Genomic DNA, 21362 nt, shown 5'->3' with positions numbered 1-21362 from the left:
ATGATCCGACGGTCTTCGGATATTCCGACGCCCAAAACTTGATCAAATGAGTTGGATTCCTGGATATTCTTGTAGATAATTTCATAAGCTTTCCAAATAGTATAAGATCATCGAAAGCAGAGTTCGGAGCTGAGAGTAATGATCAAAATACGAAGCACCATGAAATTGATTTTGTGAGTGACCGGATAATCCGACCCCTGTAGAAAAAGCGTCGGACTAATGCACCGTAGTATTGTCCAGAGGGCATGTTTTTGGCTCCAGAAAGTTGCTTTAGCACCGGATAATCCGACGGTACCTTATTTTAACTACAGTACTTTGTCAGAAAGGTCTAACGGATAGTTCTGGCTATTAGTGACCGGATAATCCGACGACCCCCAGTCGGATGATCCGACGCTTACGCAGAAATGACCCCAACGGCTACAAACGGCTACTTCAAGTTTTTGGGCTATATATATGGCTTCCCCCGGCCATTTTGGAGTGGCTGGAGACCTGAGACATCTCATACACATTGAAGAACAACTCCAAGCCATCCAAAGAGCAAATTGATCACATCCCTAGGTTTAGCACATGCTTTGTGAGTGTTAGTACTAGATTAGCTCTTGAGTGAGTGAGTAAGTAAGGTTGTGTGTCTTGTGCCTTGGTTCTAGGAGAGAACCACCTCTTGTACTCGGTGTGCCGGTGTAACACCCTAATTTAATTTTCCTAGTTAATAATAAATTTAATTGGCTTTATTCAAGTTTCTAAGGTTTATTGTGTTTAGTCTTGCATTTAATCAAAAATTGGTTCCATGAGTAATTAAAATTTATCATAGGGTTCAAATATTTGTGCATTCATGCTGGAGCATCTCTTTTATTTGTTTGAGTGCTAGGGTTGAATTCAAGTGGTGTTTGAATTACAAGAGCAAAGGAAATAGAAATAGAATAGAGATAGAAAAACAAAACCCCAAACCTGAAACCCTCCCCTAACCAGCCCAAAGCCCAGGAAATTACACCAGCCCAAAGCCCAGGAACTTACACCAGCCCAGTAGCGGCCCGGCCTCCTTATCCCCTCCTCCCACGCGGCCCAGCCTCCAGCGCTCGCTCGCCCGCAGCTTGAGCCGGCCCAGCATCACCAGCCCGCTTTTCCCCCGCGTCCGGCCCGTTTCCCTCCCCGCAGCTGCCCTCCAGTGCTCAGCCCAGCGCGACTAAGTAGCCTAGCACCCCGCCCGCTCTCCGCGCGTGCCTCCTCTCAGCCCGCTCGCGCACGCCCCGCCGCTGACTCGTGGGCCCCGCTTGCCAGTTTCTTCTTCCCCGCTTCCCCCGCGCGCTCACCGGCCACACGCGAGATCACGGCCGTGATCTCCGGCGCCCCCTACCATCCCACGCGCCTAGATCTTGGGCCTCCTCTTTAAACCACCTCGCACCCCCCTGCGTTTTTCCCATCACACAACCGCCGCCAGCAAACCCTAGCCACCTCCGCGGCGTCATCGCCGGTGCAGAGCCTCTACGCCGCCATGCACTCACCGCGCCAGTGCCCCACAGCCGTGGCAAATCACCCTGGAGCACCACCTCGGCATCTGGAACCCTCCCAAGCCGACCTTGCCCGACCCGAGCCTCTACATGCGCCCGAATTCCACCCGACACCGCCGCCGCAGGTGAGCTCTAATCCGAGCAATTCCACGCCGCCGGCGTGATTCGGCCCTTCCTGACCCTGTTCCACCTTCACAGCACCCTGGTGCGTCGATTGGAGAGGATCCGAGGCTCGGAAGACCACTGCAGCGACCCGCACCGCGAACTCCGTCCGTGCGCCTCCGCCCGAGCTCGCCGCTGGCTCGTCTGCGTCGCGCCCCCGTCCGATTCCATGCCCGGTGAGCACCGTCCGGACCTCCTTCTCCTTTTTCGCTAGATATCTTGGACCTTGGTGCGCTCTAGGTGCTAGGACACCGATCTCCGGCGACCCTCGCCGCGAGCCTGCCATGGCGGACCATGCCGCAGCACAGTTTGGCCCCCACACGAGCCTTGCCTTGTCTGGCACTAGCTCGGCGCACACACATAGAAGCCACAGCCCCCAGTTCCTAGCCCCGAGCAACACGCACGCGCGCAAGCCGGTGAGCTCCGCCGCGCAGTCCTGCCAGCGCCATCGCTCACGCCCCTCAGACGCCCTGACGGGCCACGTTTTTGGCCCTAGTGGCTTACGCATGCCGCGGGCATGCTCCACGGCCAATCCCCGGCTCAAACCGACCCCCGGAACGCCGCACATGGCGAACTCCGGCGAGTTCCTACCGCGCGCCGCAGCGGAGGACGAACCCCGGCGACCCAGTGCCGCCGCCTGCGCTCCCTTCACCCTGGGCCGCCCGATCTGTAGACAACGGCCACGATTAGATCCAAGTCCATCTATTCCGATCTGTAAACAACGGCCACTAGTTACTAGATCCAAATGTACCGGTTCGGCCTGTACTTTTGCTAAAGAGCCCCTGCCCTTTCTGGAATTCAACCCGCAGTCCACCTATAGTCAAAAGTAATTGCAGTTTAGTCCAAACTTTAACACCCAGACCCCTGAGCTCTTTAGATTTTGAATCCGCCGTCCAGCCCTTGACTTTTTGCGAGTTAGACCCCAGAGTTTTAGTTTAATTACGTTTTAGTTCTCGGTTTTGCCCAGAAACCCCCCTGGAGCTCTAGTTTTCTTACAAATAGGTCCCTGGAACTTGTTTTAGGCCTAGATTTTGCGTTTTAGCTCCGTTTTAGGTGTTCTTTATGTCCACGCGATCGTTGTAACGCGTAGAATAGCTTTAGACTAGTTTAGTGTGCTGTTTTTATGTATTGATGTACTATTTATTAGCTTTTGTTAGTGTTTGCTTGTATGCTTATTGTTGTGCATTGTTTTTGGCCATGTGTTCGTGAGTAGACGTTGATCCATCTGAGGAGCCCCAGTACCAGTACCCAGAGCAGCCATATTCCAACTAGTTTGAGCAGCAGCAGGAGCAGTACGAGGAAGGCAAGTATAACATGAACAACCTATCACTTTTAAATACATTTTCATACTACCTTTTAATACTGTATGCCTATAAGGACTTTCCTAGCCACTTTATATCATTTATATATATCCTTTGGGTTGCATTTTGGTTAGTTGTGCTAGGTGCCGCGCTATAACACACTTGGTCCTTTTTAATTAATTTGATTAATGGTATATGCAACTTAATTCTGAGAGTGGTCCTCTGTGTGGCTTGAGTGGCTCACGTCTCGTTAAAAATTGGTTTTTGTTAGAAACATGGTTTAGGGGGCCAGCACGGTGCTTACTGCTGGGTTGGCCACTCTCCATAAGGACCGGTTCATAGAGTGACAACCTGGGACAACAGCGCTACCACAAGACTGGAATGGGACGGTCTTGGCATACTAATTAGGTCATTTTGGTTCGGGAGTAACTTACCGACGGGGCATGGGGGTGGTGAGCTTCAATGCTGGCCAGGCTACGAGGCTTGGTCTGCGTACCCCTCGAGGTGGTTACCATTGTTGCGGAGCCTAATTCCTTAGCGGTTACACCTTACCAACGTGTCCTTTGTAACGGCCTCGTAGTGAGTTTGCTAGTCGTCTCACCTAAGGAAGTGTGATGAACAACTAGCGTAGCTCACGACTTGTGGGTAAAGATGTGTAACCTCTGCTGAGTGTAAAACTGGTATACTAGCCATGCTCACGGTCATGAGCGGCCCAGATCCTCCTTTTGATTAGTGGGGTTATCTCCTTCCGACGAGGGAGGTGCCTCTCGGGGTTACCTTGGTGGTTTCGGTTTGGTTCTCAGTAGCAACATGTTTAATTTTGATTAATTACTATGTAACTAGGTTAATGGTAATTCATCAACTCGTAGTAAATAGCTTTAATAAAATTTTGCCAACACTTAAAAGCTAATACAGTTGAGTCAGCCAACCTTAGAGCCTCATAGTTTGTGTTATACTTGTTGAGTACAAGTTGTGTACTCACTCTTGCCTCTTCTCTATTTTTTCCTCTTGGATACTCTACTGCTGCTCAGTTCCTGCCAACGCGAGGGAGTTCGCTCAGTGCTACCAGGTCTACGAGGACTTCTAGGCATTCGTCTCCCAGTCGACGTCCCTGTGGCGCCCTGCTTCCGAGAGTTCTTTGTATATGTATTCTACGCTTACGCTGTATCAGACATTTTGTCATTAATATAAAAAATAACTTTCGTGCTCGCTTTATTATGTCTTTTTACGTGATATGTGCTGTGATATACTGTTCATTTTGTTGTATATACGTGTGACTTGATCCTGGCACGTATATGATTGCTCGGTTTATGTCCTTTTATAAACCGGGTGTTACATAGTGGTATCCTCTTGGAGTCTTGGTGGCTCGCCGGCAACGTCATCGACCCTCTGGCTTGGTGTGGAGCGGCGACGACATCTTTGTGCGGGGGACGTGGAGACCCCACCCTTCTTGGTGAAGCTTCTTAGTGGAACCCGGGGCCAAGGTGACCGTGATTGTGTTCACGGAAGAGACTTGGTGTCCGAGAAGCAATACTCTTTATGAGTGCTTCAACAACGTGGATGTAGGTGTGCCTTTGTAGCTAACCGAACCACGGGATAAATCCTCGTGTCAAAGATTTTGCTTTCTCTCATCCCTCCTTTAATCTTCTGCATTTACTTATTACAATCTTTGTGTGTCTTTATTTTCATAGTGTAGAATCTTGATAGGATTGGCTATAGGGTGCATAATTCTTTTGGGATGAGGGTTTTTACACTAGTTGAACACTAGTTGCACATCTAGATAGTATGTCTTAGTTAAATTTATGTGCAAATAGTTGGAGTTTGAGGTTAAGATTTTTAGCTTGTCTAATTCACCCTCTACCTTTCTTAGGCTACGAGTACCCGATTCCTTTCATAACTGCACCCGTTAGGGTGCCATTCTAAAATGTACTTCATTTCTTCTGTGGAAGGTGAGAGGTGTTCGGGTGTCATGGTGAAGACGCCGCGATAGATGGAGATATGGGCTGGTTGAAATGCAGTTGTATAGAGCATGGAATGATGGCCGGGCTGCAACAGCAACAACAAAAGAAACTATAAAAACAGCAGAGCCCACGGACTAAACAACAACATGACCAGGGCAAAAAACAATCGACGATTGGTTGTGCTGCATTCAAACGAAAATGTAAACAATAAATAAATACAACCCAAAAGGGACGATCGACGGATAAATACATAGAGTACTAAATGCAGTTAAAAAGAATAACTAATTATACAATTTAACAATAAATGACGAGATGAATTTTTTAAATTTAATTAGTTTATAATTAAATATTAATTGTAAAATAGTAACAAATAAAGTGCTACAGTACCAAAACTCAAAATTGTTCACCAACTAAACATAGCCAAATAATAAAAACCTACTGTCGACTGATGAGTGATGACATGATGAGAAAACACTCAAGTATAATTTAGGAATTCCGTAAGAGTTTACATAGCGATCACTCTAAGATTACACATGCATTTCACACATGTCAAGTACGGATTGACTTACTAGTACAGTAATTAATTTACACTCACCATGACCAAATTCTGCGAGAGAACCACACACATTGCCCAAAACTGATGAATTGAGCAACGACTTTGATTATTTGAACACCCCCGGAAGAGTCACGGATCCATGGACGTGACCTAGAGGCCGGCGCTGCTGCCGAAACCGCCGCCGCCGGAGTCGCCCTCGCAGAGCGAAAGCGCGGTCTCGAGGCTGGCGACGATGGCGGCCATCGCTGGTCGGTCCTTCCCCTCGAGGCAGACGCAGTGCACCGCAGTGTAGGCCACCAGCCCGACGGCCTCCGCCTCGTGCGCGGCCGGCTCCGGGGCGCGCGGATCGAGCACCTTGCCGAGCTCCCCGGCGATGATGCTGGGGATAGCGTAGTCCACCACGCCGCCGTCGGCCTCATCATTGAAGATGCCCGTCAGCGCCTCCAGCATCACCAAGCCAAACCCGTACACGTCGGTCTTCTTCGTCAGGTGCGCCGCCGTCTGCTCCTCGGGATCCGTCAGCGGTAGCCCGAAATCCGACACGCGCGCCGTCCAGCCGGCGTCCAGCAGGATGTTGGACGACTTGACGTCCCCATGGATTTTGGGCAGGCCGGGGAAGGAGTGCAGGTACTCGATGCCGCGGGACGCGTCCAGCAGGATCTTGATGCGCAGCTTCCACGATGACACGACTGGGGACGGCGGCGACGCAGGAGCAGGTGTCGCTGTCGCCTTGCGGTGCAGGTGGTCGCAGAGAGCGCCGTTCTGCGCGTACTCGTAGTCGTAGACGAGGAGGAGGAGCTCCTCGTTCACCTCGCAGTAGCCGACGAGGCCGACGAGGTGCTTGTGCTTGTGGTCGAGGTGGGAGCGGAAGGCCAGCTCCAGCGCGCTCTCCTGGAACCAGCGGGCGCGCCGTCCGGACCCGTCGCGCTTGATCGCCACTTCGCGCCCGTCGGGCAGCTTCCCGTGGTACAGAGCGCCAAAGCTGCCCTCGCCGATCTTGGCCTCCAGTGCGAAGCCCTTGGTCGCCGCCTCCAGCTGCGCCAAGGTGAACTCCTCGGCGCGTTGGTATTTGAACGATGACTGCACGCTCTCCTGCTCGGAGACGGAGTCGTCGTCGTCGTCGTCGTCCTCCCACAACGTTCCGGAAGCCGCAGCACTCATGGTAGCAAGCGACGCTCCGGAATCATATGCATGTTCCATGGAGCCCAAGCCCACGGCAGAAGCACCCGAGACAGCCCCCATCATCAATATTTCCTCCGAGAATAAGTCACTCCAGAAAGACAGCAGCCGACGCGTCCAGCTCTTTGTGTTTTCCGATCTGTCAAGCCTCCCGATAATTTCCGTTATTGTAGGCCTTTCTTCTCGGTTAAATTTGATGCAGTCTATACCTATTTCCAGACAAGTTTGTATTTGTTTGCAATCTGTTTCTGACGGTGGTCCTTCCATCCTATTTCTCCAACTTTCAAGTACCTGCAGAATTAGGACACAGAGAGCTTGAATGCTTGGTACTAGGAAAATTAAAGATCAAAGGCACATCCCATTGAAGCGCCCGATCATGCATGAATCTGCAGACACAATTCATTGATTCTTACACGTTTCACGAAGTGCATGCAGGAAGTTCGAGAGCTGAAACTGAAAATGTTGACTTTGGACCCGGTTATGATCTCCATGATTATAACTCCCAAACTGTATATGTCTGCCTTAGTTGTGACTATACGTGACATAAAATATTCAGGTGCCATGTAACCACTGCATTTCAACATGAATGTTCAATGTGTCATTAAAAGGACAACAAAGAAACTTTATTTCCCCTATTTCTAAAAAGCAATGAGTTGCCAACGGACCATGAACTTACTCTGTTCCTGCAACAAAAGTAGCGATAGTATGAGTTTTGTTATCTTCAAAGAGTCTCGACAGACCAAAATCAGCAATTTTTGGCACCATATTGTCATCGAGCAATATGTTTGCAGGTTTGAGGTCCAAATGAATTATGGAAGCACTAAATTCGCATCGGCACTCCTCGTGAAGATAACGTAAACCACAGCAAATCCCCTTTATTATTTTATAGCGTGTTTTCCAATCATGTCCAGAAGATCCATCTGCATCCAAAAACTGGACTTATTAAGTTACTTTTTAAACTTCTAACCTCATAACCAATTCTGTTTAATAATCTCAAGAATGAATATGTTGTACAATCCTCCACACATAGGCTGAGTGCGGCGGCAGAGAGATCTCTGCACATGCTCAGTGTCATGAAAGGAATAATATAATGTGTTATATTTCATTAATAGAACAATATCATCTCATCTCTGTATAATTCTCAACACTTCGTAGACTGGTAGTTACATGAAGACAAAATGAGATATCCTATATTGCAAAGTTTCTCGTAGTGCACCGGTTAGAGCACTAACCTGCCACCCCGACCCGGATCGAGGCACCACACAACTTCTTATTGTAAAGCCTGGGAGGAGTCTCCCCAGGGTCGAGTCTTTTTATAGCGAGATATACTACTGAAAATTCGGAGAAAGCCGTAGTTGTCATACCTGAAAGATGCCTATCTAGGCTCCCTTTTGGCAGATACTCCAAGCAAAGCAACCTGTTTCGTTGCGTCTCGGCAAAAATCTGTCTCCCATTGTGCTCTACACATTCATGCTGTGTTTGATAACAGTAACCTACAAATCGTACTATATTTGGGTGCTTAAGGTTCATAAGATGATAAACCTCATTCTCAAATTGCTTCTCCTCAACTACCAGTTGTGCCTGATGGTTAAATTTCTTCACAGCAATCATTTTTCCACTTTGAAGCACTCCCTGTTAAATTCTCTTAGTATTATAGATGTTGGCGAGTCTGATTATATATACTCGAGAGGATGAAAAGAAGTATATTATTACCTTATATACCTTACCAAAACCACCTTCCCCAAGTAATTGATCATCAGAGAAGTTGTTTGTGATGTTTCTCAAATAGTCTAGTGGTATACTGCATGGTTCTGAATTTGAATCAAGTAGGCTATCATATCTCTTAGACTCGCCGTCCATTTTTTCCTTGAAATATGAACTGACTACACAAAAAACAAGCACATATTATAGTAGAGGACATCTCTTTGTCTTCCACGGGGCGCATAAAGCTCTTATAAGTTGTGTTGTTATTATAACTAGTGAATAAGCAAGATCTCCCCATTTTACAAGAAAAAAAGACTACACAGCAGAAGAAAATTACTTCTGTCAATAGATGAACGAACCCAGGGCAAGGAATGACAGTTGTCAATGGATTGATTGGAAAATGCCCAGAAGTATTTGAACAAACAAATGCTTCTCACTACTATGAATGGACTGTTTATCGGAATAAATGGCAAGAACAAAATCGAATTTTTATATACAAATGACCCATGAGAGGAATAAGAGACCCATGAGGGGTATACCATAGCACTAAACTAACCTATGTTATCTAAGATCATATCAATTAGAACATGGACGTACAATAGAGCGTATCACGGGTACGAGTACAAATTCTGCAAGAATAAAGCAATAAATAAATAAAATAAACATTATTTGGAAAAAAAGAGGAAAGCCTTTAGTGCAGGTTGGAAAGACCAACACGTACCAAAGGGGTTGCCAGGTTGCATCAGCGTAGTAGTCCCTTTAGTAGTGGATGGTATTACCACCAGTACTAAGGAGAGCATTTAGTACCGGGTTAAAGACCTGGTGATGAAGATCGAAACTTTTAGTCTCGGTCTCGTGGTACCGGTTGGAAAACCGGGACTAAAGCTGGCTTCCAGCCGGTACTAATCAACATTTTTTTAGTAGTGTTTAGATCTCAGCAGAGTACAAACTTGGGAGCATATGCACTTGATGACATGTACAAGGAAGATTAGTTTAACAGGAAGAATGCTGTCAGCTGCTACAATGGTAAGAAACCATCCCAGAGAAAAAAAAACGGATAGTTTTCATATAACACGGAAGAGATTAGAACTAATTAACCTGGAGAAGAAGGTATGCTTCAAGAGATGATGCTGCTCCTGGAAAGCAATGATTGGTCTGGCCTCCACCAAACGTCTTGTGAGAAAGAGGACGCCGACGTGGAGGAACCAAGGAAGGGGGGGGGGGGGGGGGGGATATATAGGAAAACATCAGAATTACTGTTAGCTGGCCAGTTGACCACGATGCCGTTGACCACATATTACTGAAGAATTAAATAGTGTTGTTCTCATTCTGTGGCTTCCAATGGCAGCAAAGGCGTAACATATTTTATCCTTTTCTAGACAAAGAATAACATATTTCGTTATGTACATCGATTGAAAGTGATGGGAAACAATTAGTGAACTATACAAGTTGGCTTAAAAAAGATAACGAAGCGGCACAATACAACCAATCAAAGTAAGACAAATACTAGTGTTGCACGGTGTCAATAATGCAAGACAAAATACTGGTGTTGCACAATACAGCTATTCTGTGAGCGCACGCAGAGACAGAAAGCAGCGGAGAATTTTCCGGATTAACTTCACTGCTTTCGATCTCTGAGCGCACGCCGATGTTTCTGTCTGTCTCTATGTGCGCTCACAGATCAAAAGCCAAAGTCTCCCCATACACAAATGTCAACTAGGTCTTCTTATCGAGAACATCACTTATTTGGATACTTATAACACTCATCGTATGGATATATAAATGGACCGATAGCTAGAGTTCGAACACGACAACTAAGTAATGTAGGCTACCTAATGGTAATTTGGGACGAGTACTACTTTTTTTTACAAAAATAATTTACAAGCAGATGATTTCGACCCTCACTACCAATTCCCGACTACCTCTCTGGCTTATCAATCTAGCAAGCAGAGGAAATCCAATTTTGGATCAGTGCAGAGAACCAGAAAGTATTTGGAGAGAGATATAGAGGAGAAGAAGACCAGTAAAGTCATCCAAGCCAAGTTAAAGGCCCGCAATATATGAATTGAGTTCATGGAGTTCAGAGCAGTAATAGTGGCCATTTCTAGGGGCGGGTAATGATATGACCCGCTACTAAAAATAATTTTTAGAGACGGATGATGGCATGACCTGCTCCTATGAATGGTCCCACACAAATAGAGTCATAACCTTTTTATATGAGCTCTGATGAAGTCAAACTCTATATCAAACTTGTAGAGATTGACGAGACCTAAAATTTGTATCTGATATCTTTTTTATTTAAGATCATATAATAGTCCAAAAATTTATTATAAGTTATCTATTTTCAAAATCTAGAATTTTAATATTTTTCAAACAACCTCGGATGTAGAATAGTTTCATGTAAAAGTTGCAGTGGCGGGATCTAAAATTTTATAGTTTATGCATTATTCATTTAAGACCTTTTAAAATTACAAGATCATTTAATAGTTGTACGGTAAATATGGCTATAACTGTAAAGTATCTCATGCAACTCAAGTCATACTTTGAGGTCTGCATAATCTTATCAATTATATACACTGAAATATACTTGGCATATTTTTTGTGTGTCTATAGTTCATAATAACTATAAGGTAGAAGTTTCACTTTTTTATTTATTTTTCTATATTTAAATATTTAAATAAATTTTGGAATAAACAGAAAAATACTTTCAGGGACGGTTGGTGGCGTCACTTGCCCCTGGAAATGGATTTCTTAGAGCTGGTGATGGTGTCACCTACTCCTACAAACCGATTTCGGAGTTAATATAAAAGAATACAATATCTCTTAGAATCACAAGTGATTGTGTAGCGTGGTAGAGAGAAGGGTACACGTGAGGCTTGAGGTAAGCGGTTCTATTCCGGTTATTGAAAGTATGCATATTTCATCCAAAAAAGTTGTACCTCTATAGTAGAGGGGCCGGGGATGGAGTTTTTTCTATTTTATTTTGTTGTTTTCAATTTTTTTTTATTTTCTTATTTTTTGAAAATTGATTTGTAGGGCAGACCAGGCCATGACCTGCCCCTACATATCAATTTCTAGAGACGGGTGACGGTGTGACCTGCTCTTTGAAATATGGGTATGTTACCCTCTCTTGCAAACAGCTATTTGTAGGTGCGAAAAGTAGGAACGGGGTGCGCTCCTACAAATGGTGTTATACTCAGTACCCAAAAAATCGTTTTTTATAGTGTTAGGTCCAAATCAACAGGGCTCATCGAAACGAGCGTATGTACAAAATGATGCTGCGCGCCTGCGCCTCTTTCTTTTGGACCGTTGGGTCTTGCATCGTGTTTGAGTCTATTAGCACGCATCTAAGTTTTTTGGCCGATCCTAAGTTTTTATATTCAAATTTATTTTTTGCTTAGATTGATCTATTAAGAATAGTTCGCCATCTTGTAAGACCTCCAACTTGGGAGTTAATCAGTCGTATGTAATTCACTGTTGCATTCTTCTTTGTTCTTACTTATGTTCTTCAATTCGCCATTTTCGTGGGAAAGTCAACCGGGCAGCAAACGTTCATAATTACAGTTGCATGCACATCATAAAGTACAAGACCTTAAAAAAATAGAAAGAATGGCAAAATACAAACATAGACAACACAAATTTCAGAACTCGGCTAATACACCGTAAGGCTAACTCTATACAGCAGAAGACATAGGCCGTAATCAGACCTAAAACCCCTGGAACAACTAAACCTAATTTCGGCATTAAGTGATTGACATATTGTATGGTAGGATAGTAAAAAGTAGGAAAATATTCAGTTTACACTCTCGAAGTATCACAAAAGTCTGATTTTCAACTTTCAATTATAAAACTGAATAATGAGGACTATCCAATTGTTTAAAACTGAGAAAGTTTGGCCTCTTGAATGATTTGAAACGCGTTTTTTCATTCGGAGAAAATAAAAAAAATATTCAAGTTTAAATAAACCAATTTTTAAAATAAAAAAAATGTGGAATTGGTGTCAATATTTTTCTACAAATATAACCTGTTTATTGGCATTCTACTTGTCAGTTATTCGAATCTATTTTTTTTCATATTTCTAGTATTTGATAGGATCGTGTCCGTGCGTTGCTACGGGTGATAAAAGATGAAAAGCGCAAATAGATCGCACATAAATATTCAATATAAGAAAGTCATTACACGTCATCCACACTTATGTATCCATTCAAGTACAAATTTGGTCTCGCAAAAAGGTAACATATTGATGTCCAAGGCCAACTAAATATGCAAGAAAATGTATAAGGGATTCTAACTATTTTATATCCCTACCTATGATGACTAAGATAATTTTTTTATGTCTGCAGAAGTACTTTCCGGTAAGCATTCAATTCTGACACCAACACATTGATGATGAAGTTTTTCCGCATAGTACGGCCGTCCTATGAACAATATAGATCATAAGTAATCATCACATATATGATAGACCCCCGAAAGTTATATTTTGAGTAATATCTATATATTAATTTAGATATGTTTGTTCTATACCACTTGCCATTGATAAAGAAAAATACATTCACACTTAATTACAGATTTCAATAGCGTAGTATCAGCGTGCACATATGAACTTATTATCGAGATTCACTAATACATGTTGGTAAATTAGCTTCCAATATATAGCGTTGCTATGGGTGATATAAAAGAAAACACACCCTCAAATATATAGATGGCACCTTAGTATTCAATATAGTTTGTTTGCAACAGTACAATAATGCAAAGAAATGTTGCTCGCCGTCCAACTGAGTTGGCAAGAATTGACAAGAATTCAAATAAATGTTGCTTCGCTGAACTGAATCGACACCATCAGTGGAATTTTTTTTTGTTAAATTTGGGTGGAGCCGCACCATCAAAGCTTAAATTCTGTCAACAAGCTGCAGCACGTGTAGGCAGACGAACCATCAAATGTAATTCAAAAATGATAACATTAAATTTGGTGTTGACTGAAACATGGCATGGCACTGAACACTGAACAGATACAAGCCTCATCGGTCCTATGGATGGATCAATCCACTCTAGGGCAAATTGGTCCCATGGACAATCCAAGGCGAACCTCCACTGCATGGTGCATGTTGGGTTGACGGAAACTGTAGAAGCCAAGAAAAGAAAATAAGCACAACTTGAAAAATCTGGTGATACAAAGAAAGGCCAGTAGGAAAAGTTTTAGTGTAGAACTAAAATAAGAATGTCAAACTGAAACAAATAAAAGGATTGATGGAAGTGCTAAGCACAAATAAATGCATGCACGCACGCATTATCACTACTCGAGATATTGAGCATAGCAGAGCAATGCTAACTAAAAAGACATGAGCTCAAACCATTGACTATCACAAGTAAAATAAATCAAACAACCAGGTATATAATTACAGATCATATAAATGTCATTCTATTAAACTGAATAATTGTCACAGTTATGTATTGTTTTTCATCACAAAAAGAACCCAGGTATAATTACACATCATAAAAATGCAATCCAATTAAACTGATGACCTCTACAAGTATATCAAACAAATTGAAGTAGCTGGAACCATATAATACAGAAAAAACATTGTAGCTCAGTACGTGATCACTCACCACACCAGGAATAAGTCATTATGGCATATATTATTAAATTTGGTACATTGATTATACAAAAATCTTAGAATATGAAAAAAACAAATAATTAGAACTATCATGACCTCAAGCTATGGTGTAAGAATCTCTTTATATACAATATTTTTCGTGAACGTGCCATTCCCAGTCGGGACATTTTTCTTCTCATTCTTTTTTGTTTTCTCCTTCCCATTCTTGTTACCCTTCTTCTTGCTTTTTTTAGGTTCATCATCTTCCTCAATAGCATTAGGCGGTTTCGCGAGAATCTTAATGTTCTTCCTCGAAGTGGCTCTAGATTTCGCAACATATAACTGGCCATGAGAGAATACCGGCTCAGGAAGGTACACACCAACATTTGGGATTGTTTGACCCTGTGATTTGTTGACCGTCATGGCAAAACTCAATCTGATTGGGAACTGCTTCCTTTTAAATTGGAAGGGGAACATCTCATCGTCGGACGAGCATAAGGGTATCCGAGGGAGGAAAACACGTTTCCCAGTATGTTGACCTAACACAATTTCTGCATTGATTGTATTTCTTTGGAAACCTAGTATAACCAGTCTGGTACTGTTACATAGACCATTAGCAGGATCTATATTCCTAAGCAATATGACAGGACAGCCAACCTTGAGTTTTAGCACGTGAGGCGGGAGTCCGTTTGGCATCAGAGTATTAAGAAACTCAGCTGGATAATAGTTACAAGGATCATCCACTGCTGCATCAAAACTATGGTACTCCATCTCACCACCTTGGAAAGTACCTATCATCTTCATATTAATCTTATCGACCCAATCATTCCTGGTAGATAATATGGCTCTCGAAGTGATGTAGTCTTTATTTAACATGTTCTCATTGAGATTTGGGTATATGCTATTAATTAGTGTATCGAGGTCACTTGCCTTCCCAGAATACAGGACACAAATCTCATCCGGTAGTTTGACCTCACCGTCGGAATTAACCTCTTCCGTTCCACCACCAATGCGCAATAAATAATCCGCGAACCAAGGGTCACTTTGTGCTCTCATATTGCGAACCAGCTTAAGATGTCGCATGGAATCCCATAGGTACGATCTCCGTAGCGAAGCATCGACAATTTGAGCCCTCGACCCCCTTCTAACAACAAGTAGTACCTGCCTAAAGTCTCCTCCGAACACAACTGTCTTAGCCCCAAATGGCAGCTGAGGCCGATCCATTATATCACGTACATTGTTGTCTAGTGCTTCAACAACTTGCCTCTTCGTCATAGAAGTCTCATCCCAAATAATAAGAGATGCTTGACGGAGCAGCTTCGCAGTACCACTCTGTTTCGTGAAACTACAAAAACTTCCATTCTCAATGGTAAGGGGTATCTTGAAACGTGAGTGGGCAGTTCTCCCACCAGGCATTATTGATGCTGCAACACCTGATGTAGTTGTTGCCACGGCAAGCTTGTTCTGACTTCGTTGTGTCGCTAGAAGAGATCTGTATAGGGAAGTCTTTCCGATGCCGCTAGGACCATCCACAAAAAAGATTCTGCCTTTATTGGAATCAATAGTTGCCATGATCTCCTCGTAGGCGCCCATTTGTTCTGAGTTAAGGGAGTTGACCAATGACACATCATTGATATCCACCTCGACGCTTGCCTCCTCAAATATTTCACGAGGAATACCATTAGAATCATCATACATCTCATCAATCTCTGGAAGAGGAAATGTTTTAATGTCCTTCCCCATTGACTGCAACATATTTCTAATATCAATAAGTACCATTTGTGTGGCTATATCGGGTGATGGACTATTTCATCGATAGTCCTCTGACAATGCATCCAAGTGTTTCTGCCAAAGTGCAAACACATCACTTGGTTCACAAAATACCAAAATAGTTGCAAAAAGCCTTCGTAGTGAAGAAGGCATTTGGAACGTAGAAGCTTCCGTAAGGCACTCATCTAATGTATTATCTTCTTCAATTAGACCTCTTCTTTCGGCTGCCTCGCGGAATGTAGCTTGCACGACGCCATCAACCATTTTAAGATGGTCGAATGAGGTAGCTCCAGCAACATGGTTAAGTAAAATGTGGAGATAATAGCGTTCCCCCTCGGCCGGGTGTGCGGAGACGATTCTACCAACTTGCTTGCATCCCTCATATACCCTTCGCTTCCAAAATTTACCATTGGGGTGCCAAGTATAGAATTCCGGAAAATCATGATACAATATCCCACGTGCAAATCCATCGACCCTATTTTTAGCAAAATATGCTGTGAGCATTGACTCTTCCACACCAGGATGATTTACTATATTTCGTATATTAGAACACTGATGGAATGACACCATATGCATATCAGGTAGATGAAGCTGCAATTGTTTCACAGGTGGGTGGTTTTGGCTTAGGTCGAAACCATATATCCTCCACGTTGCTTCTGGAGGTGTCACCCACCGAGCATCCCTAAACTGCTTTATCTCATCGACATTACCATTGCCATCAGCATTATCACCTTCTCTAACAGCAACAGATGCCCGATCATGACCCTTATAAATGTATTTGAATAAGTATTTAACTGATTTAATGCTCCCACAAGCTTCAACATTAATATGACAATTGAACGTGCGTAGCAGATAAGGGTTGTGTGGGACTACCCATCTATTGTCCAGCTCATGACCTCTAACAATTTCCTTACGTCCATCATTATGCCGCCTATATACGGGGTAAGAGTTCTTTCCTTGAGATGTGGACTCGCAGAAAGTCCGTGGATAGTGATTCTTGCAAGATGTGCGTCCCTTAGTGCAAGGACAAAACGGGTTTAGCACCCCGCACGGTCCATGCATCATGTGCTTGGTGACCATCTTGTATAACTCTGGAAAATTTTTCTTGTTTGCAAGTTCTGCTGAGATAAGAAGATCATATTGCTCAGGACACGTAAGCTTGTACTTCTGTTTCATGATTAGCAAGAAGTGAACATGTGGCAACCCCCTCTTTTGAAACTCCACAACATATACATAAGCCCGAACCTTACCAAGGATGTTATTCTCCATCAATTTCTTCTTCAGCTCCTCAAGTTTTGCTCTGAAAACCCTAGTTACGAGATCAGGGTGGTCCTGTGCAATTTGGCCAGGCAAAAGGTCCTGTTTGATCTCATCCCAATTAGGGTTGCACGTCATTGTGAGGAACATATCTGGTTTCCCATACTTTCGCACCAATGCCATGGCATCCATGTACCGACACCTCATGTCTCGAGGACCTCCGATGAATGTTGTGGACAGCACTGTTTGTTTCCCAACGGAATCCGCTCGACCCTCTCCTGCATTCAAACTATCAACGAGACCTTGGTATAAATCAGCCCTCAACTCCTGCTGATTATTCCTGATGTAATCTAAGCTTAAACTTTATATCTTCATGTATGTGTCCACTGCAAATTGTTGGAATAGTCGTTTACCAAAAAATACTGGGTTAAATATACTAGGATGCATCTGAAATCTGTAGCAGTAATAGTCATGTACTGATACACATAAATTGCCGGGCCCACCTACATATTTGCGAAGCTACTATTAGCACAATGAAATATAGTACAAGAAGTAGTGTTTAATAAAAACTATGATTTTTTAATTATAATCCACGAACTATACCTTCACCATCACCGCCTTCACTTTCAGCGTGACCCTTTCGATATGCACGGGCAGGCTTGACTTCTTGCATAGTCACGCCAACCTTCGGAATGCAACTATGCCAACCGAGCTCCCCTCTGGGGAAGAAAAGTGGATATGATAATGTATCATAACACGCATGGTATGATCGAATCCCGTGCATAGACCTATCCTTCCCCTGCAGGAGAACACTATGTTTGAACTGACCTAGGAGTTCACTCCCCTCAATCCAAACAGCAGCAACCTCTGATGTGAGAGGCGCATTATATGTCCTCTGATCCAATTGTTGGTCCAGATTCAATGCAACATGGTAGTCCTCTACATCTTCAACGTGACCCATAGACCTCAGCTGTTCAGAGTTGCCTTTTAGTATCTCAACTAATCTTTCTATAACCTCCATATCCTTTGTCAAGCATTGTTCATGACACCTACGGTATCGGTGCTCAAGAGAAGGATCATCATCATAGAAGTATAATTCAAGGTGTCTAGGTTCGGTGCCTTCTTCCTTACCAAATGACCGAACATTGTGGTATATCTGCCCATGTGCACAGAATGTATAAACTCCCCCATTTCGCTTGCTGGTTGTCATATGATCTAGGTGGCAGTAAAGGGATGTGAATGAGAAATGACCATTAAAGAATCTAATGTTTGAACGAAAGTGTCTAGCATCAGCATCTGAGCTTGACCAGAGCCTCATGAGTTCAGGTGGTGTGTCAAGGGTTGATAGATGTATCTTCCCACTGCGGCAACAAAACCCAGGGGGCTCGAACTGAAATTTCTTTGTGTTGCAATGTTCGCAATTAGCAACCAGCTCAAGCATATGCGTCTCAGATGGTATGTTTTCAAACACTTTGCCAAATGGATCAATTACATCTGACACATCGGCACCATCTCCACATGAAGTAACATCGGCATCGTCATCGGAGTCACCATCTGTACATATATTAAATGCCATTAACATTCCATTCTAGTAGAAGTTAACAGTGTTTTCCCAATAGCAAGACTTGTAGTTTGCCAATACCTTGTCCAACGAAAAGGTAACCCTCATCTTCTTCATCCTCCTCCTTGAAAATAACATCCTCATCCCCATCTATTTCAATACTACGATCACTAAGTTGAGAAGAATGTGAAATCAAATTGACTAAAGTCGTTAATGAAATGTAAGGAGAATACCATCCTCGACCATAGGAGATTGTGTCTGCAACTCAGGTTCATTTTGCAGTTGCGCGCCACCTAAACTGTGAAATCAAAGTTAAAAGTACGATCACTTTGTCAACTTAGTGATGAGTACATGATATTAAGATGGTCTTTATTACCAGCAGGATTGGTGCAGATTTGCTGTGACTGTGATGCCATCCAGCTACTGGCCTTAGGAGCAGATCCACTTGGAGAGAAAGCTTAGTTTATTTGGTCAACACAATTAGAGGGAGTAGCAATAGTTTTCCTTAGTTTTTTTTTCATTTTACCAATATTGATTTCTTCATGTTCTTGAGTCTTAACCGGCTCCATGTAATCCTGGTGGCCGGGTTGTTCTTCTGAAAGAAAAATCAGTACTCATATTAAATTTAATGATTTAACATAACAGTTATTGTATATAAATTTAACCTTTGTTGTTGGCTAGTAATTAAGCTGATCACCACACCTATCTGCATCATACGTACAACTGCGATTTTTGCCAATGGTTGCATGGAACTCCGGATTTCTTTGATTTCGGAGTGCATTTCTCTCAACACCAACCACACGCCGCCTAGGTAGACAGCGTCCAACCCCGGACTCCATGCCCTGAACGTCTGGTGTTTGTTCGACTATCGATGGGATGTAAACAGGTGATCCGCTGAATTCCGGAATAACCAACTCACTCTGACTTGTCAGAAGTTCTATGGGGGTTGGAATTATAAGTTTGGGCACGAATTGAGGGTTTGCCATAGCTATAGAATCGGGGTGTAAGTTGTTGGCTCTGAATTCTTTCAGTCTACGTTTATATTCTCTTTTCGACCCCTTAATATTAGCCTTCTTCTGTTCTGTAGTCAACTTGGGTCTATTCACCTTTTTTGCATGATATGCGTCTCGACGACGCTTATTAATTAGTTCCCTCTTCTCGGCAGTCATTGCCTCCCTCTGGGCTCTAGGCCTCTCACGCCGGCGTTCCTTGGGATAGACTTGATGAGTTTCACCTGTTACAGTTTGAGAACCTACCACAACAAAATGCATACAAATCTAATATATAATTATCACACCAACATAGGTTGCATAGTAAACAATAAAATCTAAATATAACTATACCAATGTTGTTCTGTACTATGGGCGTCAACTATAAAAAGTAATTATACTTGACTTCAATACATGCTTATGGTCGTCCATAACAAGTATAACACTAACAAGCTATAAATATCACGCACCTGTCGCATCGTCCTTGTTGGGAATGCTATCATCTTTGCCCTGGTAGACATCTATACCTGGAAAAAATCATTAAATTCATAAAAAGGTGATCAACTTGTATCATATCAGCATCTGGACATGTTATAGCAAATGCACCTGAAATACGACTCGCGCCGGTAGTATTGACTGTCATGTCTCCAAGTGTGGCAGTGCATCGATTCCCTTCTGCATGTACACAAACGACCAGCATATGAACCCTATATAATTGCAACAGGACCCCAAATGACTGTCACAACACATTTCCCTCATAATTACTCAAACAAACAAAACACTACGTGGCATATCTATCGATCGGTTGAATTCCTTGGCATATGAGTCATTGTGATGGAGCCAATCAGCAGTTTCATCAGTCGTTGATGGAAACATTGCATTTGTTTCTACACATTCAGATTGTATGTAATTGGCTTATGTATGCAATAAATCTCTAATTAATGAATCAGTGACTGACATATAAAGGATTGCATAATAGATCGATGCATGAAGGGAGACCTGCTGCCAATATTTCATCTTGTACGCCTGGATGCTTGTTTTCATTAAACTGGGCTTGTAGGTTTTTCTTCATCAAACGTGCATCTCGACGCTTCTTATTCTTTTCCTCTTTTAGTTCAGCAGACATCCCAGCATACCGCTCCCTTTCTCGTTGCCTCTTACGTTCTATTTGGTCTAGGGAAACTGGAGTCGTATTGGAAGCATCTTTAGTACCTGCAAGAGGAACCATAAGTCACGGGACAATGACATTGCACAGAGCATGGAAAACACAATCATAGAAATACGATTCACCTGGACCAATAGCGTTTGATATATCAGCAAAGGGAGTTCTTCCTTACTGTGCCATTGTCTATACTCAGCACCGACCAATCACGTTTCTGCAATGATTACACCCACGGTTAGGAAAACACTACCTGGCACCCGTCTGAATTTCTTGGGTTCACAATCAAAGTCACCAGGTCAACCTATTATGCTACGGGTTCATAACTAAAATACCAGATCAACAAACATCATACATTGAAATTGGTGATCTAGCTGGAGCAAAAGTCTACCACAAATAGAAACACATCTCACTGATGCTACAAGATTTCTTAGCCTTGCAATTCACAAACTTAAGAAACGAATACAACTTATATTAAGTTTATATGTTGTGATATCAAGTGTGTATCTGTATGTATCTCAATGGCAACACCAAACTACACCGCAACTGTACAAGAGTGAGTAGAGGGTACCTTGGCCGAATGGTCAGTGTCTGGATGTCAGATGACTGATCTAGCCCAAACCAGTTCACCACGTACTCGTCGAGGCTCGTGTGCACTGCA

At 43.2% G+C, this 21362-nt stretch overlaps 2 protein-coding genes across 2 annotated transcripts; both read right to left on the bottom strand.

Moving 5' to 3' along the window:
* Nucleotides 1-5638: 5638 nt before the first annotated feature.
* Nucleotides 5639-6649, bottom strand: LOC120669346 (putative serine/threonine-protein kinase-like protein CCR3). The gene has a single exon (XM_039949115.1). The coding sequence runs from the start codon at nucleotides 6647-6649 to the stop codon at nucleotides 5639-5641; it is 1011 nt and encodes a 336-aa protein (XP_039805049.1).
* A 392-nt stretch (nucleotides 6650-7041) lies between these two features.
* LOC120669344 (homeodomain-interacting protein kinase 2-like) lies at nucleotides 7042-17175 on the bottom strand. Its single transcript, XM_039949114.1, has 10 exons — nucleotides 16981-17175; nucleotides 16446-16500; nucleotides 15794-15810; nucleotides 15127-15711; nucleotides 14136-14367; nucleotides 8381-8550; nucleotides 8032-8299; nucleotides 7344-7587; nucleotides 7135-7237; nucleotides 7042-7053 (listed from the first exon to the last, which is right to left on the bottom strand). Exons 1-10 carry the CDS (start codon nucleotides 17173-17175, stop codon nucleotides 7042-7044), a joined length of 1881 nt encoding a protein of 626 aa, XP_039805048.1.
* Between the last annotated feature and the right edge of the window lie 4187 nt (nucleotides 17176-21362).

Source organism: Panicum virgatum, chromosome 4N (genome assembly GCF_016808335.1).
Source record: "Panicum virgatum strain AP13 chromosome 4N, P.virgatum_v5, whole genome shotgun sequence".
NCBI classification, from domain to species: Eukaryota; Viridiplantae; Streptophyta; class Magnoliopsida; order Poales; family Poaceae; genus Panicum; species Panicum virgatum.
Note: the sequence above shows the minus strand (reverse complement) of the source record. Positions and strands in the feature narration are given on the sequence as shown.